Source organism: Ursus maritimus, unplaced genomic scaffold (genome assembly GCF_017311325.1).
Source record: "Ursus maritimus isolate PB19 unplaced genomic scaffold, ASM1731132v1 scaffold_7, whole genome shotgun sequence".
Taxonomy (NCBI): Eukaryota; Metazoa; Chordata; class Mammalia; order Carnivora; family Ursidae; genus Ursus; species Ursus maritimus.
In genome coordinates this window covers 31,277,589-31,305,581 of record NW_024426885.1, presented here as the reverse complement: position 1 = coordinate 31,305,581, position 27,993 = coordinate 31,277,589, and the positions used below count along the sequence as shown (strand labels likewise).

Here is a 27,993-nt window from a genome sequence, read left to right as displayed (position 1 = left end):
GCAAAGCCGGAAATGATTAAAATCTCAGGGTTGAGACCATTCCCAGTCAGTAAGGGCTTGCCAAGACCACAGTTCCTGCTTCTGGTGTCTACTCTGAAGAGCATACAGTAGAGGTCTGTCTACCATAACATTGGCAGTAGGATCTCTCCAGCTGCTGGAGAGCACACGGGGAGAGTGAGTCACTGGCGTGGCGGGCATCGAGGAAACGCGCTAATTTGAGAGGTCAGCGGCGAGTCCAGCTCAATGGCCTAGTCTCGCCAGGCTGAGGGGCGGACCCTGCCGGCCTCCGTCCTCTTCCGCTCGCCTCAGGTACAGCCCGGCGGATCCCTCCGCCGCAGCGTGCGCTCCCGGTAGCGCCGAGATCGGCTTTTCGGCAATACCCGGATGGAAGCGTAATGGCCGCCATCAGGGACTCGCAGGCAATGGGGACCACGACAGGTATTCCCTATGAGCGGGGCCGCCCAGACTTGTTAGGATGCCGGGACTTCTAGATGGCCAGCCAGGGGGCAAAATGCGAGTTTGTGGGGGTATCAGGGTCCCCTGAACCGGCTCAGGGATCCGCCTCTTGTGATAGGAAGCGCCTGCTAAATAGTCCCGGCTATTCAGCGCTTCCGCCTAACTTGCCGCAAAGTTTTTCTAGAGAAGTCGGTTCTTTTACTCGGCGCTCCTGCAGGCTGCTAGAGCTAATCTTCCGCTTCTTAGCTGGGTTTGCACTACGTTCGGGCTTTTTGAACTCTACATTCTCCCACAGCCTAGAAGCTGGAGCGGGAGCGCGGCGACAGTGTGCCTCCGCGCGCCCGAGGGGAGCCGAACCCCGGAGGAAGGGGCGGATCGGGCGCGGTGTTTGGGACGGAGCGGGGCGCGCGGCGCTCGAAGCACGCACTCGGCGCGTTCCGGGGCTGGTGGAGAGAGCATGGGTACTGCTGCGACCGCACCCCTCGAGCTGTAGATTCGCAGGCCCACGGCAGTCCGACTCGACGGCGTCCCCATTGTGGGTCCAGTCTCTGGTCATTGGAGGTCTTTTTTTTTTGCAGATACGCTCAGCTCTCTGGCGCGCGCTCCCTCCTCTACAGAGTTGGCCAAAGGCGCCCTTCTTGCAGACCCCAACCACACCCAGTGGCAGATGGATTTCTTTGTAACTGGCTTTCTCACTTGTAGGGTCCATTTTGAGTCTGTTCTTAACATGGTGTCCTCATTGTCAAGTAGACAGTCTATTCCTAGATGGATATGGTAATGGAAAATATATAGGGTGAATGTATATGAGGTAAAATGTTGTAACTCGTTTAAGGAGACCAACAAAACAGATATGGTAGCTTTAAGGTTCAGAATACAAAAGTTTAGGTTCAGTTTTCTTTTTAGGTCTAAATTTGGGGGCGTTTAGTATTTGTGAACTATTTTAGCCAAAACATTCGTTGAGTATGTTTGATATCAAAAGTCTAAAAAACACCAGAAAAATAAAATAAGTCAATATTTAAGGAATTCGTAAGAATGCTGAACTTTGTGTGTTTGTAGCAATGGTGAAACAAGACACCAAACTGTACATCAGGGTAGGAATTTCATTAACTTAAGTGTGTGTTAGGCCTAGTTTACTGTTTTTTATGCAGCCAGGGATCTGATATAAGTGTACCTTAAAGTTAGTATTCTCTGGTTGAACAGATAGAAACCATTTAAATTGACGGAGTGAAATACCCTGACATCTTTCAAAGTTTTAACTGCAAATCCATAGAAATGGATTCATTATCTTTTAGCAAAACTGTTTATGTTTCTGATATTCATAAAGAAAAACATTGCATTGTGTTTAACATTTTTCAGGGCGTTAGCATTTCATGAGGATGATAAGCATAGTAGACCATGTTCATTTTTGTTAAAATTCTTATAAATAAGATGAGCCCCAGCTTTAGAAAATTGTTAACAAAAGGGAAGGGAGGGGTAAAATGCAGGTATCCGACCTGTTTTGCACATCCAAATTATTCCTTAATTGTTGCAGTGAAAGTAAGGATAAATATCAATTCAGAACGCTATATCTGGTTTTATGGAAGGGTAAAAGGGTAACAACCACAATGAAAACCTACTATGTGCATTGATTATGAGCTTTTAAATGGTTGAGTTTTTTTTAAAATCATTATCACACTTTAAATCCTATCCTATTCTTTCTTAATAGTATATGTGGTCCCAAGTTCTTGTATCTTGAAGCATTCCAGAGGATATATTTTAGCATAAATACACAATTTGTCTTTAGATTATACTTTAAACATGTCCTTTAATATACTTCCATTGTTTACTTTTCTGTTTGGAATTGCTCTTATGGAAGCATTGTTTGCTTTAGATCACTTAATACAACTCTTTTTTTTTTTTTTTTTTGGATGATAAAAGACTTGAGTCTTGCTCAGTTTCCTTCAGGGACTCTACTAAATGTTTTGTGATAAAGCACTATAAGTAGAAGAAAATAATTGGAATGAAGTTGAAATTTTTATTATCTGATTTCAGGTGTGTAGGCTCTGAGTGTTTCAGTTCTGTATGGGGGTATTGGCTTCATGCAGTGAGCAATTTTCATGGGATGTTAGCACAAATGAGTATAAAGAGGTAATATTGTGGTAGTAGGGTATCTGGCTTGGAATCAGACCTAGATTGTTCTAGGTTTTTGATTTTGGCAAGATTCATTTTCCTGATCTTGAAATAAACAAAGTGAATTATATTGAGCCTAAGCTCCCTTCTAAGCTTTGAGTTTTGTGATTTTTATAAATTTATGACATGTTATCATGGAGTAGCAATGTTGGGTTATTTGCCAAAAGTGCAGAGAGGTTTTCTTTTTCCTCTTAAATTTAAGCACATAAGTTGAATATGAAGCATAATTGAATCAAGAGTATAAAAACATTTTACTAACAGGTTTTGCAGTCAGTTTTAAAATCTTGGTCTTCATTTCCAGATATCGTCTCTTCTTTTGATCACTGTTCCTGATTGTGGCTTTGTCCAAGCATTAAATTGCGTGCCTTTTGTTCCTTGAAGAAGGAGGTATGGTAAAGATCGAAGTATTACAGCATGTAGTTTATTAAGCAGTAAGTTAATATGTTTTGATATTGGACAAAATAAAGTAAAATAGTTATGTATACATAAGATTTCATAAGTTATAGTTTTACTTTTGGCGTAGATAAAATAAAATACTTACAGGTTTTCTTTTAATGTAAGCAAAAAAGGTCATTTTGGTTTCATAGTTTATTATTTAATACTTTATTAGTGATCTAAAGATAATTTTAACTATATTCTTCTAAACATAAAGACAGCATTAAGGGCTTCTGGGTAATGAATGATAGAGTTATATATGGTTGGAAGATGTTTTGAAGTTGTATAAATGACCAGAAGAGTGTTTGTGTTTTGCTCTAATAAGTGCAAAGTAATGCACCTAAAGAAAAACTGAAATATACTTATATCATGATTAATGGCATCTACATTATGAATCAGAAAAGGTACTTGAGAATCACTGTGGAGTTATGACTGGTTTCCTGAAGACAATCTTCTGAATATCCTAGCGTGAACAAAAAGAAGGAAAAAAAAAAATCTGCCATCAGATTCATGGTATTATAAGGAAAGCTTTGAAAATTCAGCGGAAAATACCGTACCCTTGTACAAAAACATGGTTTATCTACCCTTGAAACATGAGTGTCTCTTACTGTTTGTTTTGGATAGGTACTGGGATACCACAGTATCATTTAATTCCCCTCACCAAATACAATAAGTATACCCGTAAGTTAACCCTAAATTAAAGATAAGATTATGTACATAACTACTAAAATAGCTGAAGTAGACTATACCCAACTGAAATTATTACTTCAGTAATGGTAACCATGTTTTACCATGAGTTTTACTAGTAGATGGCTTTGATTTCAGGGCCATTTTTCACAAAGGCAGGAATGTTTTATTTTATTAGAAGTTAATGTCTTAACAACTACAGTGAGTAGGGAGCAACAAAGCTTAGATACTGGGTAATTACTTAATGTTCATTTATATGTGTAATTGCTTCCTATATAACATTTGTTGTCCTCTTACTGAATTAGGTTCACATGGGTACTGTGTTGTTCTGAATAAAGTAAATGCTGAGTGCTAAGAATTTTCTTTACTGTGTTTGATCCAAAATTCTCAGAAAAAGTAATATAATGAAGAATGAAAACTTCAAATGTAATGAAGTAAACAAGAGGCTGCTATATGATGACTGACCAAAATGATTTGGATTATTCCATCTTGAAAAATTGTGAGCAAAGTCTGACTAAATTTTAAAATCACGATTGGTATGACTGCATGAAACAGATATCACAATATCAGAATGAAGTTGCATGACTTGAAGCTTAGGATAATTAAGTAGGTCTTACATGGGTCTCATTTCAAGAAATGGTAATAGCTGAAAAATATTGGTTTCATGGAAAGTCAAATAATTTCACAGTGTGGTAAAATCATCACTAATTCCTAATTAAAATTGGATTGTTAAAGGTTGTAGCTGGTAGAAAAAAAAATGTATTTGTTGACCTTGAACAATGCAGGGGTTAGGGAAACTGGCCCACCACACAATTGAAAATCTGCATGTATTCTTTTGACTCCCATAAAACTTAACTACTCTAAGCCTTCTGTTGACTGGAAGCCTTACTGATAGCATGAATAGTTGATTAACATGTTGTATGTTATATGTATTAGATACTGTATTCTTTTTTTTTTTATTTTAATGTTTTTTTATTATGTTAGTCACCATACAGTACATCCCTGGTTTCTGATGTAAAGTTCAGTGATTCATTAGTTGCGTATAACACCCAGTGCACCATGCAATACGTGCCCTCCTTAATACCCATCACCAGTCTATCCCATTCTCCCACCCCCCCTCCCCTCTGAAGCCCTCAGTTTGTTTCTCAGAGTCCATAGTCTCTCATGCTTCATTCCCCCTTCTGATTACCCCCCTTTCTTTATCCCTTCCTTCCCCTACCGATGTTCCTAGTTCTTATGTTCCATAGATGAGAGAAATCATATGATAATTGTCTTTCTCTGCTTGACTTATTTCACTTAGCATTATCTCCTCCAGTGCCGTCCATGTTGCAGCAAATGTTGAGAACTCGTTCTTTTTGATAGCTGAGTAATATTCCATTGTATATATGGACCACAACTTCTTAATCCAGTCATCTGTTGAAGGGCATCTTGGTTCCTTCCACGATTTAGCTATTGTGGACAATGCTGCTATGAACATTGGGGTGCATATGGCCCTTCTCTTCACTATGTCTGTATCTTTGGGATAAATACCCAGTAGTGCAATAGCTGGCTCATAGGGTAGCTCAATTTTTAACTTTTTAAGGGACCTCCACACTGTTTTCCAGAGTGGCTGTACCAACTTGCATTCCCACCAACAATGTAGGAGGGATCCCCTTTCTCCACATCCTCTCCAGCAATTGTTGTTTCTTGATAACAAATGATAATAAAGTAGGCTAGAGAAGAGGAAATATTATTAAAATCATAAGGAAGAGAAGAATACATTTACAGTACTGTATCAGAAAAATCCATGTGTAATTGGACCTTCATGGTTCAAAGCTGTCTTATTCAAGGGCCAGCTGTATATTAATTTTGTCAACTCAATATCTCTTCGTTTGGGGAGCCATCTCTCCCCTGTTATGAGTGGTTAGACCAATCATATAGTCTTATAACCCAAGCCTAGTCATCCCTATTGCAACAGTGATTGCCTGTTAAACAAGCAGAATCTTGTTAATCAAGAATCCTTTTAAATTGATATATGAATGCTAGGAGAAACATGCTCCCTTTTCTTTAAAGTTACTAATCTGGTAGGGTGTTAGTGACATTCTTTCCCACATGTATAAGAACCCCATCTGTAGCAGGAGAAAGTGAAGCCATATTTAAATTGGAGATGGGTGGAGATAGCATGCCAGTTTCAGTTCTAGGGACCAAGGTAAGAGATATCCATGGTTTTCTTTTGATCCTGTCAGTTACCGTGGTGTCCTTCCCAGTCCCATGTGTCAAAATTTTGTATACAAATGAGTTTGAATTGGATTGCAGCAGAAAATGTTCTGATGGATATTTGTACCTTAAGAATTTAGTATCTATAGCTTCAAGTTGATCACATCCATCTACAGTTTGCCCTTTTCTTCCACTTTATGAAAGATGCCCATTGTTCATCATTCATATATACATTCAGTCCTTCATTCAACCTACAAACATTTGTTGAGTGTCTACTATGTACAAGTATGTGCAACTGTCTGGATAGTCAAGGATTATACCTACTAGCTGAGTGGATGATGGACTTCCTTTAATGTAGCATATTTTTATATGTTTAGGTTACACTGATCGATAAGAATGTGTTGAGAATAATCAGTGCTGTGCTCAGTATTTTAGTAATAGGAAAGAATAAAACGAATTCTTTGCCTTCAAAGTGCTTGTAGTTTAGATAAGGAATCCAGATTAACATATATGAAACAATACAAACAGCAGATAAATGAATGTGCAGTTGTGTGGTATGGATTTTAAGTCTGAGTTCTGATAGGAAGGAAATTAGGGCTGGCAGGTTTCTTGAAGGAGGTACCACTGCAAATGGATTTTAACTTATTAGTCCAGTTTTGTTAGGCAAAAAGTATGGAGGAAAGGATGGAATTGAAAATAGGGCTGATCCAAGATGGGGAGGAGATTGGTTTGACTGTAACAATTTGTATTTTGGGGAATGAGAGGAAGTGAGATATAAGGTTGAGTATTTTAAATCCATGTATGAGGCATTTGGAAAGCCAAACACATTTTATTTTATGCTAAGGTGGGGATTTCTTTGAATTAAATGTTTATATTTCTTTAGTGTGATGCCACGTCTGATGCTAAGATACAAAATAAGTGTAATCAAGTGATGGAAATTTAGTTGTGGAAAAGATCTTGTTATATTCCTCTGCCTTGAAATTTTTTTAAAAACAAGTCATTAATCTGCAATGCTGTTCTGTTTTATACATGTTATATACATATATAAAAAATTAGTTTCTTCTTATTTCCCCCTTTGTTGAGAGATCTCATAGTAACGGTGTCAAAACCATACCCTTCCTCTAGAGATACAGCCAGTTCAAAACTAATGTTGCAGTAGATATAAAAACATTCTGAGAAAGATAAGGAATGAAATTAATGTTTGATTACGCACATAATATTTGTTTTGAGCTTCAGATACTAGGAATGATGTATAGGTTAATTCTTTCATTAAATGCTGTTGTTTACTTAACCTTCTTCAGTAACCAGTTAGCTGATCTTCAACTCAAGAGAATTAACATTTTGAGCATTCCTATATACCAGGGTTGGCAAACTTTTGCTGTAAATGGTCAGATAGTATATATTTTAGGCTTTGTGGGCAATATGGTTTCTTTGCACCTATCAGCTGCTGTTGTAACATGATAGCAGCCATAAACAGTATGTAAATGAACGAATGTGGCTATGTTTTAATGAAACTTAATTTACAAAAAAGGCAGCAGGCTACATTTGGCCCACAGGCTGTTGGCTGTGGACCACTTATCATAGATTTAATGAGGCGTTTTATTCCACAGCTTCTCCTACTCACACCTTCCCATTATCCTCCTCTCTAGTAACTATAGATCAGTTATCTTTATTATTTTCTAAGTTCACCTCTTCGACTTGTTCACTAGATCCCACCCCTTCTCACCCAGTGAAGGACATTGCTACTGCATCTCTTTGTTTTTTCTCCCTCATCATCAATTTTTCTATTTTTGTTGGATGATTTTTGTAAGCATGCAGTAATGCTGTAATTTCTCCCAGTTTTAAAAAAACAAAACAAGAAAATAACTCTACTTCAGTTCTTCTCTTGTTCTTTTATACTAAAACTCCTTAGAAGAGTTGTCTGTACGACATCTCCATTTCTCTTCTTCCCATTTCCTCTTAAATCCGTGCTAGTCAGCCCTTCTATGGGGCTGATCAGTGTTACCAGTGGTCTTGACATTAAGTCCAGTGGTCAGTTCTCAGTCCTAATCTTGCTTGAGAGAGTTGATCAATCCCTGATCCTGGAAACTCTTTGCTTTCAGGACACCACTCTCCTAACTTACCTCACTGGTCATTCCTTTCATTCTTACTAGCTTAGCTGTTTTTTTCCTCCTCTTTTTACTCTAAATGTTGTAGTATCTCAAGGCTTGGGCCTTGGACTTTTCTCTTTGTGTACTTACTCCTTGGTGATTTCATTCAGTTCTGTATGCATAAATATATACACACACCAGTGACTCCCAAAATTTTATTTTACCCCTAGATCTCTGTATTCTGTATTCAGCTACATATCCATATTTTCCCCTTGGATATCAATTTGAGATATCTCAAATTCTGTATGGCTAAAACTGAACTCTTGATATACTTTCTGTACTTACTGTTTCCACAGAGTCTTTCTTTTCTTTTCTTTTTTTTTTTTTTTTAAGATTTTATTTATTTATTTAACAGAGAGACAGCCAGCGAGAGAGGGAACACAAGCAGGGGGAGTGGGAGAGAAAGAAGCAGGCTCCCAGCGGAGGAGCCTGATGTGGGGCTCGATCCCCTAACGCCGGGATCACGCCCTGAGCCGAAGGCAGACGCTTAACTGGTATGCCACCCAGGCGCCCCCCACACAGTCTTTCTATATTAATAAATAGCAATTCATTTCTTCCAGTTGCTTAGGATAGGACTTTTAGAGTTAACACTTGACATACTCTTTTCTCTTTACAGACCAAACAGTCTATCAGCATCTTCTTTGGCTCTGTCATCACAACATATCCATGGTCTAACGATGCCTCATTGTCTCCACCAATGTCTCCACCATTGTCTCATGTCGCCATCATCTCTCTCCTGGCAGTTGTAGTGTAATTATCTCCAAATTGGTCTTCTGGCTCTCACTTTTACCTCCTTCCCAGATACTCTGTTCTTAACATTGCAGCCAGAGTGATCCTCTAAAAAATCACTCAACTTATTTCTCTACCCCAAATGCTCCAGTAGCTTCCCATCTCATTTATAGTAAAACCAAAGTCCTTTTGGTGTCCCTCAAGGCCTTGTTTGGTTCCATTACATCTTTAACTTCATCTCCTGCTGCTTTCCCTCTGGTGTTTTTTGTTTCAGTCATACTGACGTTCTTCTTTCTAGTCTCTGAACATGTTAGGCGCGCTCTGTACTTGGTGTTAGCACTTACTATTTCTTTTCTTGGAACGCTTTCTGCCTCCACTTCTTAGAATCTTGACTCAAATAAGACTTTTTCAAATGAGGGCTACCTGACTTCACATTTAAAATTGCAACTCTCTAGTTCTGCCTGTTTTTCTCTGTTTTATTTATCTCCGCAGCACTTGTGGTGTTTGAATATATTAAATAATTTACTTACTTTGTCATGTAAATAACTAGCAGAGTGTTATGTCCACGGGGTGGGGGGGTTTGTTTTTTTGGTCACCGCTGTATTCTCAGTGTTTAGAACGAAGACTGGCACAGATTCGTGCTAGCTACATGCCCAGCACTATGCCAGATGCTGGTGATAGAGCAAAAAACATGACAGATGTGTTCCTTATGCTTATGCAGCTTTTATTCCATTGGTAGAGACAGAAAATAAATTGGCAAATACATAAAATATTGCCAAAGTGTTACAAAAAAGAAATACAGGGGTTTAGCTAGAGAATAATTTTTTCTGTTAGAGAAGTAATGATTTATAGATTGAGGAAGGCCTTTCTGAGGTGATATTTGAGCTGAGACCTAAAAGATAAGAAAGATCTAGCCATTTGAAGAATAGGAAAAGGAACAATTCAAGCAGGGAACAGCAGGTGCAAATGCCTGAGATAAGGAAGAAGGAGTATTTGAGGAACTGAGAGACTATCTATGGTAGCTTGCTGGAGTATATTAACAGATGAGGAGAGTGGTGTGAGGTGAAGTTTAAGAAAGAGGTACAGTACCAGATGTCACTGCTCCTTGTAAGCTTTGGCAGAGATTGAACTTTATTTGAAGTGCTTTGGGAAGCCACTGCAGATTTTAAAGCAGGGAGCATTGTGATCTATTTTATATTAAGATCACGTTTGCTCCTGTGTGGAGAATGGATTCAGAGGAATGTGGTGGGCAAGAGAGAAGCGTGAATGCCAGTTAGAAGGTTATTTTAATCCAAGTTATAGATGACAGTGGACTGAGATGACAGTGGAGATGGAGAGAAGAATTCAGGATGTACTTTGGAGATAGAATTGACAGGTCTTGCTTATGGATTAGCGTGGGAGCAGGGGAAAGAGGATGCACAATGAGTCCTTGATTTCTGGGATGAGTAACTGGATGGATTGTGGTGCAGTATTGCTAAGGTGGGGAAGTCTGGGGAGTAGAATTTGCTTCTGTTATAGACAAGTGCTTTTTATAGAGCCAGAGAAAAATGGAATAGTTTATATTAGTTTGGGAAACCGAGGGTAAATGGGTTGCATGTTGATGCATGTTGTCCCAATCAAGTAGCCATAAATCTTTTTTTTTAAATATTTTATTTATTTATTTGACACAGACAGAGACAGCCAGAGAGAGAGAGGGAACACAAGCAGGAGGGAATGGGAGAGGAAGAAGCAGGCTCCCAGTGGAGGAGCCTGATGTGGGGCTCGATCCCAGGACCCTGGTATCACGCCCTGAGCTGAAGGCAGATGCTTAACGACTGAGCCACCCAGGTGCCCCAAGTAGCCATAAATCTTTTAATTTCCTCCCACACCATGTGTTCCAAAATCTTAAGTAAAATCTGCCTAATCTACATCACTGCCACAGCAAAATGACAAAAGAACAAAAGAACAAGAGATGAAATAATCTTTCTCCTTCCCATACTAAATTCAGTGGTTTCTATTTCACTTTGGGTAGATTACTTCTGATTTTTCTCCCAATTTCCACTTTCTGAAAATGTGATTTCTGAGCATGAGCATATGTGTGTGTGTGTTTTAAATAAAATTCCATTGCAGAAAAAAGTTTACATGATTTGTAGCATTTGCTATAAAGTAATTTAATCTAAAATCACAGGAAGTCAGATATTTGGGTTGCAAATAAAAGACGAAATGAGTCAGGAGTGTGTTAGGACCCTGTGTACCAATCATCTTGTTTTTTGTGAGGGATGAATGAAAAATATAAAATAGAACTTGTTTTTAAGAAGATTATGAATTACCTTGGGAGGTAAAACTTAAACATGAAATGATGTAACTATAAAGCAGTGTAATGAAGTGGCGAGCAATGGCTGTACTTTAAATGGATATTCCGAGAAGGGAGAGATTAGTGTGTATTGCAGGTTTCATGTCCCTATAGGAGATAGAATTAGAAAGGAAGTTCGACCAGTACTGAGAAGATAGAAGGGGTGACAAGCCTGGTGAAAGGAACAGGATGAACAAATAAATAAAGGTGTGTAGGTAGGGGGGCGGAAAGCATCTTAGATATTGGGCACTGTACATTACGTATGTAGTCGTCATGTCAGTAATAAGAAAGAAGATGAACCTGAACCAGGAACTGCTTCTGTATTTTAACTTTTGATTTTGGACTCCTTCATAATTGTATACCAGCCAGTATCACCAACCTACCTGAGTGGTACATGGCTCACATGTATACTAGCATTTTGAATCTTTCTGTATCTTAATTACCTTAGCATATTTAACTCTTCATTTCTCTTTTCTGTGTTTAAGTTGCTTATTAGGCCACAATTTGGAGGGAGCTGCCTTTTATTTTATATATTCTACAAAACTTACTCTTTCACTTATTTAAAATACGATAGTTATTAGCCCTACAGGTAAACTTTTTAAAAACCTAAAGCAGCTACAAAAAAAGTAAGCCCAGAATTTGTGTTTTAAGTCATGAAAAGATTATTATTTTGAAGGCATTATAAGGTTCTGTTTTTAAAATAAGTTTTAGGTTTTTATGTAATTTTCTTCTAGATCCCTTTTAGGCAGAACCTTGGGGTTTTTTTCAGTAAGCTCTTCTTGCTGCATGCTTCTTTTGTTTTATTTCTAGTTATATATTCATATACTGTTTTGAATTCAGTTATCTCTGTAGAAAAAAATTCGATGACTCAAGGAATGAAATTGTTATACAAAATAATGACTAATTATATTAGCCTTTCTGTGTGATGTGACGAGTTAGGTTACAGAGGTACATGCTGAGTTAGAAATGAGGGGAAGCTAAAATCAGAGTTTTTTAGTTCTTTAATGCGTAAGCAACTGGAATGTTTATAAAGAGCATGTAGATTCTTTTTATATCCTTTCAGTAAAGCTAAAGACTGTAGAATGTCTTTGCTCTTTAATCTGTTGCAGAAAGCAAACAAAATTCTAGGAATGGTGTTTTTTGATTTACTTTCCTCTATTCAGGTGTTTCTTATCCTTGGCATTTTACTTTGGGAATCATCTTTTTAAAATTTCTCTGTGTGATTCCTAACCTATGCTAACATTGCCAGTTCTCTGGTTCCTCACTTTTTATTTGGATTGTCAGTTAGTCCTCTACTTTTCTGACTTCTATTTTTACTGTTTCTAATGTATCTTGCTTTCTAGTACTATTCTAATAATATTTCTAAAATACTGCTTTTATAACTTCTCTCTGCTCATGAACTCACCATGGCTCCTGGTTACCTTTCATTTCAAGTTCAAATCTGTCCTCTGTAGTCTGTTCTCACTTAACCTCTCCATTATACATTTTCTGTGTGATCTAGATCCCACAGTGCCATGGGAGAAAAATGCTTTTCTTCCAGTGTTACTCTGTTTTTCTGGTCTAGATAGCCTTTGCTCCATTTTTGCAAGTTTAAGTCTACTCCTCTTTAAAGGATCATCACAAAACCTACCTTTTTGTGAATTAAATGCAGTCAACATTGATCTGTCAGCTTAATGTCTTAAGAGTCTGGTTACAAGTAATAGAACTAGCTTAAAGTACTATAAGTCAGGATAAGCTGAAAAGGAGGAATTATTTTAAGGATGTAAGATTTCCTAGAATTAAAGGGCAGGAATAGACTCAAGCCTCAGTAAAGACTTGTGGTAGTAACAGTGTCCTCTTGGTTTCACTCGAGAGTACTTAGAAGGGTTGATGATTCTCTACCTGCTGTTTGGGTACGTTTATTTTTTGCTCTGCTGTGCTGTCATTCCCTAAGAAAATTAACTTTTTGTCAGTAGTTTGGGTGATTTATCTTACTGTAGACTTGTCTGTGCTTATACAAACGTAGCCCTGTAGTATCTTGCTCCTGACATGAAAATGAGGATCTTTCCTCCTAATATAAAAATGTATTACATGCTTTCATCTGTAACTTCCTTTTTTTAAAATGAAAAAAAAAATTCACAATGAAATCTAATACATAAACCTTTTTGTTTATAATGTTTTCACGTGGGTGGTTGTTCCATAATTTACTTAATTCTCCATCTCATGGACATTTAAATGATACTATTACATATGTTGTGCTTTTATTTCTGTAGGATAGGTTGTTAAAATTGAGGTTTATGGAAGTATACTTAGACAATGTGAAGGAAATTGGTTATTTTCAAGGAAAATGTAAATTGCAGAAAATAAGTCAAGCAGTAGAAACCCTTTAGAGCCCAGAAACCATAGAAGAGCTTGCACAAAGGTTTGTAAGGCCTAAAATCCAAAGAGGTATCAGGCCCATATGGTATTTTTGGTACAGTTGTGTAATTTTAAGGAGTAGGCAATTCTCATGATTAAGTGAACTATTTTGGAGGAGATGAAGTGGTGGAAATTATTCCAATTCATTTTATGTATTCTCCATAATGCCAGGATTAAAACTATTAAAGATAGCATCCAAAAGGAAAATTCTGAATAAAATTTTGTCAGATGAAAACCAGTACTTCTTTAAAGAATAATATGCTTAACTGATATAAAAATAGTTCACCATTATCCTTGCTGTTTGTTTCTTTGTGTAGTATAAAGGTTTCCCCCACTATCTGAAAATAGAGCATCCTTATGAAACCTTTTGTAAGTTGAAATGGTATAAAGCAAAGAAGCAGTTACCGCTAATTCATGTGGAAATTTTTGAGTGTTCTCAGACCCCAAAAATAACCTTAGTCTTAGGCTTTTCTGATATCTTAGGGGGCACATCTTGCTGGTGGAGGCACAAAATAATTGAGATAAAGCACAGATGCCCACAGACACAGTTTGAAGCTATGGCCTCTTGATGCTGACATAGTGAATTGTAGTTCCTGGGAAGGAGCTTGGTGATGCCATTCTCACTGCTTGGGCTGCGTGCTCCCTCTATAACAGATCGCTGCAAAACAAAGGCTGAACACTGATTTTGTTCTTCACTTTTTTTTATGAAAACAGAAGCCCTCTTTGGATTTCTTTTGGTTAGCAAAAAACTTACTGACGTAGGTTTGTAAGTGAAGTGGTATAATGCGAACTTTTGAAAAGCAAACTTTCAGAAAGCAGGGGATACCTGTATACAAAAATAATAGTCAAATTGAGATCAGTGTTACAGTTTTCCTATTTATCTTTTTTTTTAAGTTTTAATTTCTTTTTACCTTATTTAAATTTTTTTTTCTTGTAACAATGTACTAAGATCAGGAAGCATATTAGTTGAATACCATTTGTTTTCTATATAAAATACAGCTTTGTATTTGTATAACAACGGTGCATTCATAACTTACTCTGGGGCTGCCAACTTCCTTTACTTACTTTTTAAGGTAACCTCATGGCTCACAAATTAACTGTTAAATAAGCAAAAAAATTACCTCTCAGTAGCATGAATTTATATGAGTAACATAGCTTAATTTTTTATTCTCAGAGTATAGTGTTTGCCAATAACTTTATGGCTGTTGTACAGTCTTTTCTGCATGGGTGTGATTGGGTACCTGTGTACTGATGCTAGGAGTGCGATGTTGAATGATACCTATTTTGTTTTGATTTCTGCCTTTAGTGTCAATATTTCTCAACTTTGTGCTGGCATCAGTTTTACTATTTTAAGTTCAGAAAAAACTCGGTTTACCACAGAATTCACTTACTTTGCTTGAGAATTTCAAAATTTTCACGACTTCATGCCATTTTTTGATAAAGTTTTGTAACAGTGTGGTCTAGAGGCAAAGAGGTCATTTTCATTACATCCAAATGTAAGCTGTTTGCTTGTGCTGTGATAAGGAAGTTTGCTAGTGTGGAGGCCGTAGTGATCCAAGGACATTTTAAGAAACACTAACCTAAGGATAACCAGTAATCACTATAAACATTTTTATATGCATACTCTTTTTACTGTGAAGGTTGTGTGGGCCCATGTGTTTTGCTTATCCCATCTATTCTCTATACACCTATCAGTATTTGAACAAATTAACTCCTCATGTGTCTACTGTTTGTTTTCTGTTTTTTTCATTGACTGTATCTTGGATATCTTCCTATTAATAAATGTAGGTTTACAGTATTGTTTTTAAAATTGAATAATATTCCATTGAATGAAAATACCATAATTTATTTATTGGTGGACATTTTGTTATTTTTGATTTTGTGATTTTTGTAGGCAGTGCTTCAGTGAACCTGATTATTACCGTTAGGATACATTTCTAGAAGTAAATCAGAAATTATATACTTTCTTCCTGGTCATGTATAGATTTATATTTTGTGTATCATAAAATATATACTATATTATATATATAATCATATATGTAATTATAACATAAAATGAATTATGTTATAGTAAATGTAAATAAATAAATATAGCAAACTGTTCTTTATAAAGATTGTATCATTAGGGTATCATAGTGCCTCTATTACTAGAAAATGAAATTTTAAAAATGAAGGCATACAAAATAAAAGTCCACATTTTTATTGTTCGATTCAGCAGATAGAAACTTAACTCTGTAAAGTTGCTATAGTAGTTTTTAAATGCTTAACTCTTAGTTTCTGTACATACTTGTTATGGACTGGTGACTAATGTTTCATGGACCGTCAGCAGACCATATTTTTAGTAGCACTCTTTTAGCGTAGGAGCCAGTGTAGAAGGGGGAATAAGGGGCCTGGGGTGGGCTTTGTGTCTCCTCCATATACGGTCATTTAATTCTCGTGCTTTTGGTATGTACAGTACCCACTCTCAACTGTGTCTGGTAGCCCCTGTTGAAGAGAGTCTGTTTTCTTCTGCAGAGAATAAACCTGCAGGCATCCGCTGTGGTGGGGAAATGGCAGTGACCTAGCGGATAGAGTGGGGAAGGGAATCTTAGCATCTAACCAGAGCTCAAGCAGCTTTCTCCAAATTTCTTTTTGTTTTAGCTTTCTCCTCCTTTCTGCATAGTTACTTGGTACTGCCAGTTCCTAAGCCTTTCGAAGATTCAGAGTGTAAAATAGGTTAGTTCTTAGCCTTCCCCACTCTGGGATTAAGTTTTCTTGGGTCTGCAGGGTCATTTACTAATTTATCTGCTTTCCAGCATCAGAAATTTGTTACTGTTGTCATAGCTCCTGTTTCCTGTTGTTACTTTTTTTTAAGGACCTCTTGCTTTTTTTTAAGGACCTAGTGTGTTATAAGTGTTCTCCTTCTGCAATCTTTTCTGCTTTTCCTAACTGTATTAACAAAATATTTACTTTTATTTCTGTTTCATAGATTTTATTGTTGACAGATGTTTCTTCTGTAACAACACATTATTTCCTTTTTTAAGTCTTTTTTTTCTGATTGAAATTTAATTTTGTTAAAGTATTTACTTGAAACTTTATTCCAGAAAGAGTACATATGTAGTATAGTCTCTAAATCTTTGTACATCTAAAATTGTGTTTTTCCTTTACATATGATTTTTCCTGTGTATAGAATTAATTCTTCAGTTAATCTGTTTTCCTCAGAACTCTGTAAATATCATTCCATTGTCTTCTAGCATTTAGAATTGTGAGTAAAATGTCTGATTAATATTGATTTCTGATTAAAGTTGACATTGCTGATGAAAAATCGAATACCTTTTTAGGTAATTCTCCCTCTCTACCTTTTTTTTGTAGCATTTCATTTTTATTTTTTAAACTCAAAAATTTGACTGGATAAGTTGTAAACATTGAGTCTTATATTCTCTTCTCACTTATAATCTTTTCTGGCATTTGAGGAGCCTTTGATTTTGAAAATTCACGTCTTCAAGAGAAAAACCCAAACTCGAATGTTATTTTTTTCTTGTTTTCAAAATCATTATTTCTCTCCCATCTACTTTGTTCTCTCTTTCATGGTGGTATGTTCTCTCTTTCATGGTGGTATGTTCTTAGTTTTCTTTTTTTTAGTATATTATCTCAGGTCTTACTGAAATTGCCAATAACTACTTGATTTTTCCCCCCTAAGCTTTCTCCTTTTTCCGGTAGTAGTAACTTTTGTATGGTTACTGTTTTTCATTGCTGGATGGGGAAATGGGGAGAGGTTTCTCTAAGTGTTCAGGTTATTTTCTCTTTGTTGACCTGCTGCAGCTAGTGATGTTTCTGCCTACTTAATTTTTGATGGCATTGGTAGTTGAGATGAATTCTTAAAGAATGAACCAAAATTTTTTCAGTTTTTTAGTTAAAAGGAAGGGGGGAAGTTAATGTAATTTTTTCATGACAGCTTAGAGATAATTTACTTACGTGGATGAAGGACAGAACTGTTAAACAGAAGATAGGCATGGATATAGGAAGATTTATCTTTGTTCAGAAATAATTTCCTCTTTATCTCTTTTCCAACAGCTGGTGCTAACAAGTCCCAACTCGACCCCTGGACCCAGCTCAAAACTCTGGATTCATTCTCTTCCTTCCCATACCTCAGCCTAAGCTTTCTGTCTCCCCAAAGGGTACCACATGATCTTCTTCTCAAGTCCTCACTTTCTAGAATCTCAAGGTATGTTCAGGGAGGAAGTGGGCAGATTTATGTCCTTTACTTTCTTACTTAGGGCATAAGAGATGCTTATTAAATGCTTATTAAATGAATGTCCCCTAGGCAAATTCCTCTTTAAAAGTGGTACTTGGCAGTGGGTTAGCATTTGTTTTCACTCTCCTCTCTCTGAACTGTTTCTTACCACACACCTTGCAATTCGTGTATGGAATGTTGTTTCTAGTCATTTTGTAGGACTTTATTTTTTGGTTTGTGTTTCATTGGGCAGTTGGAAGAAGAAAATCAGATGGCTTAAGTTGCCACGTTGATGCAGGCACTTCTCCAGGTTACTTGAAAGCGCTAGGCATACTTTATGCGAATAGTATTCTTTCAGGGCTTGAGGAGATGTTGGTTAAGTCTTATGAGGTAATAATATGTAGAGAGAGGGCAGTAGTTTAAATGGGAGATTTAAAATCAGTAATCCTTGTTGGTGGGGTAAAGATTGAACTATAGTGAAAAGAGCATTAGCTAGTTGGAAGGTTAAAATTAGAGTAAAATTTCTCTTTTCCTTCTTTCATGTTATCTGAGAAATTCACAACACCCAACACATTTTTTTGCGCATAGGTGGCAACCCTAGTATAATTTGCTACAATCATTGATTGTTTGCACATACTACAGGTTGAACATGGTTGGAGACAAAATAGATTCTCCAGATTTAAAATTTGAGGGTGAATAACAAACCCCAAACTACCTAAGATATACAAACTTCCCCAATACTGTATTGTACATGCCATTCATTAAATGAAAAAAACACTGATGTTCAATATTAATTATTTAGCAGTTAGCAAGGTTGAGTAAAAGCTAAGTGGATTTCTTATAAGGTCCATTTTATTAACACTGTTTTGCCTGTGTTGAAAAGACATACACTTTAATGGGTGAACTTTGTAACATCTGTTTTAGCTGCCATGCATCCTACTTAATTATTTTCTATTCTTCACGTCCTGGAAGGGTGAGGTTGCTGAGTGGCCAACTCTGAATAAGCAGTGTATTAATGTCCTGCCTCTCTTCCTTCAGATTGTAAGCTGCACTAGGGTAGGGACCATGTTTTTTAATTTTTCCATAGCACCCAGCAAAATGACTGACATTCATAGTAGGCATTTATTAGTAAGTGTAGTTGATTGAGTTATTTCCTATTTTTACACTGGTTGTCAGACTCTGGGGTATGTGTTATCTTAAAAAATTTAAATTGTGTAGGTATTTTGAAATGGAATTGATACTTAGAAATATTATCGATCTATTTTTAGCATTACACATATATTTTTGAACTCATGTAATATTACTGCAAGAAGCAATTTCCCTTTTGTAATAAAACCCATGATATAGTTTCTTGATTATATGTATAATAGAAAGGCTTGAGTATGGATAATCCAGAATGACCACAATATGGTATTCAGACAAATGGAGAACCATTATAGGTGTGCTTAAAAGTTTCACCTCTTTGAACCTCACCCTCAGATTCTGGTATGGTGAAATTTCCACCAGTGATTATGATGGTTGTCACTGTTGAGAATGGGAAACTCTGTAGGGAATCTTCTCAGTTGGTATGGAATGTCCACCAGGTGTCATTGAGCTTTATTCTAGCCAGTTATTTAGTTTTTCTTACTTTTGAAGAAAAAGTATTTACATTTTGCTTTGAATAATATAATAAAACATTTTAAGTAAAAATTTTAATATTTTACTAAATTAGACATAGTTATGTAAAACCAGTGCATGCTTCAGCAGCACATATACTAAAATTGGAACAATACAGAGAAGATTAGCATGGCCCCTGTGCAAAGGATGACATGCAAATTTGTGAAGCATTCCATATTTTGTGCAGTTCCTGAGAGTCCTAACACCCTTTGCAGATGAACTCTGAGGAAATGATATGAGTCAGAGCACAATGTGTGGCACTGAATAATGAAATTGTGATTTCTAACTACTAAAAAAAAATTCAGTAAACTGGTACCCTGCTAATGAATTCATTATCAGTTTAGCATATATATATTTAAAGACTATTAAAGAGTGTGTTTTTTAGACCCAACCAAAATTACTGAGTGTGAAAGAGATAAAAAGAGTCTCTTAATATGTAATTTCGCTTTTAATTATATTCCCTTCCTGACACAGTAGAGTATCTAGTTACTTAGATTCATTAAATTTATTTTTTTTTTAAGTTTTTATTTATTTAAGCAATCTTTGCCCAGCGTGGGGCTAGAACTCAAAACCCAAGATCAAGAGTCACATGTTCTACCTACTGAGCCAGCCAGGCACTCCTAGATTAATTGAAATTTAAAGCTGAGACCTTTGACTAGACATTACAGATGAAGCTCAATTTGATTTATACTTTATTTTCTTTAGCTTATCTAATTTTGTCTGTTATTCATACATATATATTTAAGATCACAAAAGTAAGAAAATATAATTCTTCTAATACACATTTTGATATTTTACTGAACCTGCAGTACTCAGATTCCAATCTCAGCAATATATTACTCACATCTTATTACTTTACTATTTTTTAATCCTTTGCATTTTAACTCATAATGGGTCATTTCATGGTGATCACATACAGTAATAATAGCTACAGTTGATAGAGCACTTTACAGGATACTGTTCATATGTTTTCTCATTTAATCTTTACAATAACCACTGTGAAAGGTAAGGAAAGTACTAATTTTTTTTTTCACTTTATAGATGAAGAAACGAAGACAGAGATTGAGACTTGTCTAGAGTAACACAAATGAGTAAGTGTTGAAATTAATGGAGGCAGATAGTAATGGGTGCATTCTCATAAGCCAGGAGCTTTCCTTGCTGCCTTCTGCCTGAGTTCTACGGACAAAAAGCCAAATAGCCAAAATGGTTGGGAACCAAGAAGGTAGTAGGTAGACTTTAATAGTATCCCAGCAAAATGTGCTATTCCTTTTCATTTCTTTTTCTTTTCTTTTTTCTCTTTTCTTTTTTTTATCAGTTAGTAATGATAACTTGAAAGACCAGATAATGTCTTCTGTTGTTGTTGTTGTTAGATAAATGAAACTTATTTTAAATATAAATTATCTCTGAAGCACTAAGGAAATAGAAAATCTGGAGAGAAGCCTGTTGAATGTCTCACAAGGTAATAGTCATAGGGTCAGCTAAGGAGGTGAGGAAGTTAATAGTTCATGTGTGTAATTGGAGACGTTTGTGTAATTGTAACTTAAATTGTTATGGTTTTCATTAAGATTTTTAAAATCCTGCTTAAATATTGTAATATCAACTTAATATAAAAATCTTAGAGCTTAAGGGTGCTTATCCAATTGTGGTTTTCTTTAGATGACAAAACTGAGGTTCAGAGAAGTTGAAGCTTGCCCAGTGTCAGAGAGCAGAGCCGGAAGTAAAACTTGTATTTCTTGACTTCCAGATTAGTGTTATTTCTACTTCAAGCTATTACTTCTTGGTAAGCTGTTCTTAAAATACTTAACAGGTCCTTTATATCTTTTATGTATGTGTTTGATCAGCATTCCTATTTTGTATCGAACTTTAAAATATGAAATTTACTGATGCTTATGAAAATTCAATTCTTTGTTTGATTTTAGGTGAGTTAATGTGGGAAAAATTCTGGTATTTTGAAGATGTGTCGGCACAGTATTGTTTCCTGTATAAATTACAAGTAACTTCAGTTTTTAGAGAAAAAAGAAGTTGGGATTTTTTTGGTAAAATCATGCCATCTGAACAGAAACCGTTATTTTTTGATGAAAAACAAACTACTTTAAGAAAAGATTATGATGTGAAAAATGAGATAGTGGATACTTTCAGATCAGTACCTAGGCCAAAAATTTCAGAAAGTAGTTTTCATTATGAACTAAAAAATGTGAAAATTGATTTGCCGAAGATAAATATTCCAAATGAAGTCTTTTTGAAACATGAAGTTGACAAATACAGAAAATTATTTCAGCGTCAACCACAGACTGCAAGAAAATCTGTCAGTGTAAAGACTGTAAGCTGTGTAGAGGAGTGTATGTTGCTCCATAAGTCTGAGAGAGTTGAAGAAGAGGGTTTAAAAATGTCTGCAAAAATACTCAATTTCAACTGTTTAAAATGCCGAGATAGCACTCGATATAGTCCGAATGATTTGCAGAAACACTTTCAAATGTGGCACCGTGGTGAATTACCTTCATATCCTTGTGAAATGTGCAGTTTTTCAGCAAATGACTTCCAGATATTTAAACAACACAGATGGACACATAGAAGCACTTTAGTAAAATGTGACATTTGTAACAATGAGAGTGTATATACTTTATTAGACTTGACAAAGCATTTTGCATCCACGCATTGTGTAAATGGTAGTTTTCAATGTGAAAAGTGCAAATTCTCCACCCAGGATGTTGGCACATTTGTTCAGCACATTCATAGACATAACGAAATACATTATAAATGTGGTAAGTGCCATCATGTATGTTTTACCAAAGGAGAGCTTCAGAAGCACCTTCATGTTCATTCTGGTACATTTCCCTTCACTTGTCAATATTGTAGCTATGGTGCCACTAGGAGAGAGCACCTGGTAAGACATGTTATAACTTTGCACAAGGAACACTTATATGCGAAAGAAAAACTGGAAAAAGACAAATATGAAAAGAGGATGGCAAAAACTTCAGCAGGACTTAAGCTGATTCTGAAAAGATACAGAATAGATGCATCAAGGAAGACATTCTGGAAACGCAAGAAGATCAACAATGGAAGTGACAGAAGTATAGAAAAAAGCACTCCAGTGCTTAAAAAAGTGAACAAAACACCGGCTAAATCTGAAGACCAGAGCCATCTTGTTCAAGAGCATTTAAATGAAGAAAAGGATGAAAGACCACACTGTGAGAATAATGATAAACCTGCAGAGTCAGAGTCAGAAAAGCCAAGTCTTCTGTCCACTGGGCATTGTAATAGAGCTGAAGAGGGGTCAAATTCTACTCTAGGTTTCTTGAAGACTGCTGTACAAGGACCTACGGTGTTAATGGTGAAAAATAATAGAATAACAATTCCTGCTAACTACAGCGCTGATTTTATGGGCTTTAAGATGGTGGATGGAAAACAACATATTGTAATAAAATTGTTACCTACCAATAAACAGAGTTTATATTCACCAGGCTTACAGTCAGATGCTGCAAAGGACAGTACTGCCAGTTTGCAGCCCCAGACTTTGGACACTGCTGGATTTTTAGCAGGAGTAACAGCTGAATTAAGTGACACCGTTTACATGAAAGCAGCTACTCCATTTTCATGTTCATCTCCTCCTATACTTCCAGGGAAAGTAACGTCAGAAAAAGAAATGGCTTTGCTATCTCAAACGAGTAATATGCTTCAAACAATGGATGATGAAAAAAACGTGTCTTTGTCAGCATCAGAATTGGTTTCAGCATCAGTGAATTTGACCACAAAAGTTGAAACAAAAGATAATATTGACCTATGGGGAAGTTATATTACTCATAGTCACCCTGAGATATCAGGTGCTGCCATTAAAAGTCCAGATAAAGTCAACTCTACTACCAAACAAAATGCATACAACAGTGGAGATATGCATAACTATTGCATTAATTATGTCAACTCTGAGTTACCTGCTGAATCTTCCAACCAAGGATCATTGCCCTTTCATAATTACTCAAAAGTAAATAATTCTTATAAACGTCGTAGGTTTTCAGGAACAGGAACATGTGAAAACCCTCAAAAAGAACCTTCATCAAGCAAGACAGTTGTTCAGCATCCAATAAGTGAATCCGTTTTATCACTGGTGAGGAAGGAGAGCTCAAATCCAGATAGCATGTTAGCATCTATTAGCCTTTTAAATACTAAAGATGGAACTTTAAAAATGCAAGCTGAAATTGAAGAACAGTGTGTTTTAGAAAAAGGACAAAACATTGATGGACAGAACTTATACACTAATGAAAATCAAAATTTAGAGAGCATGACTGAAAAATCGAAGTGGGATGGCATTTCTAATGTTGAGTCACCTATGATGCCTAGAATCACATCTGTTTTCTCTCTCCAGAGTCAACAAGCATCAGAATTTTTGCCACCTGAGGTAAACCAGTTACTTCAGGATGGATTAAAAACAAAATCTGAGGTAAAACAAGACTCTAGTAATAGTAACACTCCAGATAAAGGCTTGCCACTTCATTGTGACCAGTCATTTCAGAAGCTTGAGGGAGAAGGCAAAATAGTTGAATCTCCAAAAGACTTCAGAGTACATGGCATCTTTCCAATTCCATGTGGTAGTACAGGGGTTAATGTGCCTGCAAATGATCTGAGTTTAAAATGTGGAAAAGAAAAACAAAATCTGTCAATACCACAGGATGTGAGAGATTCAGAAAAGACACCTAGAATTTCAGGTATTGGCACATTACTTAAGACTCAGTCAGATGCAATAATAACACAGCAGCTCGTAAAAGATAAACTACGAGCCACTACACAAAATTTAGGTTCTTTATATAGGCAGAGCCCACTTCTGAATTCAGAACCAAAAAAGGCTATATTTGTTCAGACTCCAAAAGGCTTTTTTGTACCATTGCACATTGCTAACAAGCCTGGATTGCATGTTGTTTCAGGAAGACCACTTCCATTGGTTAATACACAAGGTGTACCTGCTTCTCTTCTTTTAAACAAGAAACCTGGGATGATTTTAACATTTAATAATGGGAAACTCGAAGGTGTTTCCACTGTCAAAACTGAGAGTGCTCAAGCTTGTGGAACAACAGCTAAGGAGCCTTGCAGAACACCTTTTTTAAAGGTAGAACCAAACAGTAATTGTTTGACACCTGCACTTTGTTCCAGCATTGGCAGTTGTTTGAGCATGAAAAGTAGCTCAGAAAACACTTTACCATTAAAAGGCCCTTATATTATCAAAACATCAGCAAATTCTTCAGTGAAAGCTGTTCCTATTCCTAATACAGTGTCTGAACATCAGGGCACTAAGTTGAATATCTTGGACTCAGCAAAACAGCAGAATGAGATTTTTCCAAAACCACCTCTTTATACCCTCTTGCCTGATGGCAAACAAGCTGTTTTTTTAAAGTGTGTGATGCCAAATAAGACTGAGCTGCTTAAGCCTAAAATAGTCCAAAATAGTACGTATTATCAAAACATACAGCCAAAGAAACCTGAAGGAACACCACAAAAAATATTGCTGAAAATTTTTAACCCTGTTTTAAATGTGACTGCTGCTAACAATCTGTCTGTAAGCACCTCTGCATCCTCATTGCAGAAAGACAGGGTACCATCTAACCAGACTACAGGAGGAGAGCAGAGAGAGCCAGAATCTTCTAGAGATGCCTTACCCTTCTTACTAGATGATATGATGCCAGCAAATGAAATTGTGATAACTTCTACTGCAACATGCCCAGAACCTTCTGAGGAACCTGTGTGTTTCACTGACCGTTCAGACACCAGGGTATTAAGGTGTAAAACAAATTGTACAATTGAGAAAAACTTCAATAGAAAAAAGACTTCAAAAAAAAAATTTTCAAGAATAAAAACTCATGTAAGAAGTAAAGATTCTGACACTGCCTTTGTATCTAGAAACAGAAACTGTAAACGAAAGTGTAGGGATAGTTACGAAGAACCTCCAAGAAAAAAAGCAACATTACATAGAAAGTGTAAAGAAAAGTCTAAACCTGAAGATGCCCGTGAATCCTTTGGATTTAGCACACCAAGGCTTTCCAAAGATTCAGTCAGAACTTTGCGGCTTTTCCCCTTTAGTTCCAAACAGCTTGTGAAATGTCCTAGGAGAAACCAGCCAGTTGTAGTTTTGAATCATCCTGATGCAGATGCACCAGAAGTAGTAAGTGTAATGAAAACTATCGCTAAATTTAATGGACGTGTACTTAAGGTTTCATTGTCAAAAAGAACTATCAGTGCTTTACTGAAGCCAGTTTGTGATAACGCCTCAAAAACAGTTTATGAAGAGTTTTCCAAAAGGCATAAAACATTGAAACCTGTTAGTTCTGTGAAAGAAAGATTTGTGCTAAAATTAACCCTCAAAAAGACAAGCAAAAACAATTATCAGATTGTGAAAACTACCTCTGAAAATGTTCTGAAAGCTAAATTTAACTGTTGGTTTTGTGGTAGAGTATTTGACAATCAGGATGCTTGGGCTGGTCATGGGCAGAGACATTTAATGGAAGCCACTCGTGATTGGAATATGTTAGAATAATTTACTGTAGTTACCAAGGAAAAGAAAAGTAAAATTATCTTAGAAGAAAACATGGTGTGAATTACCTTAAGGCAGACATTTTCTACTTCAATATAGTACCTAAAATTGAGCATCTGAAAAGTGGCTGTATTTCCATGGGAGACTAAAAAAGCTTATGTGTGATATTTGAAAATGCTATCACTGCACACACAAGTTTTGCAAGAAACTAATTGCAGCACAGATGTACCTTGATTTAATTTTTAAAAATGTGTCCTTGGGAAGTTAGGGCTAAAGAACATTTCAATAAAACAGTTTTCCCAATTTAGTTATATAGTGACTCTTGGTAGAGGGTAACGGCTGACAGCTCCATTCCCTCTCTTCTTCCACCAGCCTTACGAATCTGATAAGTGTAGCTCCTTTGAAGACGGGGAGCTCTTTCACCACGGAGCTGGAGGAGTTTCTCCTCATTTGTGAAGATACACTAAGAGCTTGAGTAAAGAACTTAACTTTACATCTGCTAAATGTAGTTCTTTTGAAGGGTATTAGGCTCCTCTGAGAGTACATTTAACTAACTACAGTTACACCTCATGATGCTTGAAAAGAGTTTTTCATAAGCAAATCTTTTTTCTCTTACGCTGTGTCCCATATCAGGAATTGGAATACCTTCCCAAGGTGATTTTCTTTTTCTAAATGGCTTTGTCAAGCATTGCAGTAGACGGGCGGCCTCAAAAGAAGAATTAAACTCTCTTGGTCCAGTTTAAAGTCTGATTAAAGAACTTGAACTCATTTTTCTGAATTTGGTGATAATCTTCAGTGATTCTCTTGCACAGAACTATGCTTATTTGATTTAAATTGTTTGTCCCCCATAAACCAAATGGCCAATTTTTATCTTGGTTTCCATCCATTTAAAAAGTGGAACATAGAAGCACTTCCAAGGGAATGGCTTTTCTTGAAAATTAAGAATCACTCTACAGGAACAATATTTTGAAGCAAGATTAGCAAAGCAAATCAGATTTTTACTGTTTAATTACTGTTAGGTGTCTGAACATGTACACACTGGGACAAACCATTTTTGTAAGCACCTTTTTAGTCTCACTGACAACCCAAAGCAGATTGTTTTACCGAGTGTTGGCAGTTGAAAATGAAGAAGCATTAATAGTGGACTCAGTGGCAGGGCATGAAACTTCAGGACAGATTCCTAGGGGATATACCCAGCAGGTAGAGTTTTAAAATGGATATTTTCATGACAACAGAATCATCGACTGAAACTCCACCGTGTAAGTTTGGATCAAATTTTGTTGGATTATTGGATAATGGAGTTGTTGTATTACAAATTACTGTATAATTTTTGTTATATTGTTACTACAAGTGTTAAACATTTTCATTGATTGAAAACTTCAGGGCTTCTTTTCTGTATATAAGAAAGAATTTAAACCTGTACATATTTTTGTATCTTTCAGTTATGTAAATTTTGCACAGAAGATTTTTGACATAAAAGGTTTATTTTCTTTCAGTTTAGTTCTGTGCATGCACTAATAAAACTGGTTGTTTAATTTAAAAGGACTATGTAAGACTTTACCCATGTTATTTTCTTGGTTTTTATTTTAGATGTAGAATTTTTTTTTTTTTGGGTAAATTCATTTTTCAGGGATTGAACACTATTGTTAGCAAGTGCCTAAAAGATGTGAAACAGTTTACATATGTCAACTGTAACAGTAGGTCCCAAATGGGCCCATTCCCCCAAAAGTTTTATTTTAAAGAAAGCCATACATAGATGCTTCAAGCTATCTTGCTATGCACATTATACATGTACTTTTTTTGTGCAGTTTGTCTACTTTCCTAGTGAAGTATTTTTTGTATAAAACCTGTTACAATTGTGTTTCTTAAATTGAGCCTAAGAATGGAGTTGATTGGAAATATACAGTATATATTAATAATGTATATGGTGTTTAAAGAATGGTAAGCAATGTTAATTTCTGTAATGAACATTTTCTTCAATTAAATTTATCTTAATTTGTGTTTACACAATAATTTTTTTACTGTACTAAAATCAAATGGGAATTTTATTCTAATG

The 27,993-nt window shown here is 36.2% G+C and overlaps 1 protein-coding gene and 1 non-coding gene across 5 annotated transcripts; both read left to right on the top strand.

The window, feature by feature from the left end:
- Nucleotides 1-27,950, top strand: ZNF518A (zinc finger protein 518A). 4 transcript variants are annotated; one of them, XM_008701061.2, is made up of 6 exons: nucleotides 1-438; nucleotides 2,927-3,012; nucleotides 17,605-17,755; nucleotides 20,462-20,511; nucleotides 21,077-21,200; nucleotides 21,340-27,950. In XM_008701061.2, exon 6 carries the CDS (start codon nucleotides 21,348-21,350, stop codon nucleotides 25,938-25,940), a length of 4,593 nt encoding a protein of 1,530 aa, XP_008699283.2. In that variant the 5' UTR covers nucleotides 1-438; nucleotides 2,927-3,012; nucleotides 17,605-17,755; nucleotides 20,462-20,511; nucleotides 21,077-21,200; nucleotides 21,340-21,347; the 3' UTR covers nucleotides 25,941-27,950. The 4 variants fall into 4 exon arrangements, with proteins under 4 accessions (XP_008699283.2, XP_040479806.1, XP_040479807.1 ...); XM_040623872.1 differs by having other exon boundaries at nucleotides 2,927-3,056; XM_040623873.1 differs by lacking the exon at nucleotides 1-438 and adding an exon at nucleotides 853-991.
- Nucleotides 19,495-19,602, top strand: LOC121101345. Its single transcript, XR_005833340.1, has one exon. It is a non-coding gene; the product is annotated as a U6 spliceosomal RNA (small nuclear RNA).
- Nucleotides 27,951-27,993: the final 43 nt, after the last annotated feature.

Coding starts and splice junctions, on each gene's coding strand:
- ZNF518A (XM_008701061.2), top strand. CDS start 21,348: ATGTGGGAAAAATTCTGGTATTTTGAAGATGTGTCGGCACAGTATTGT.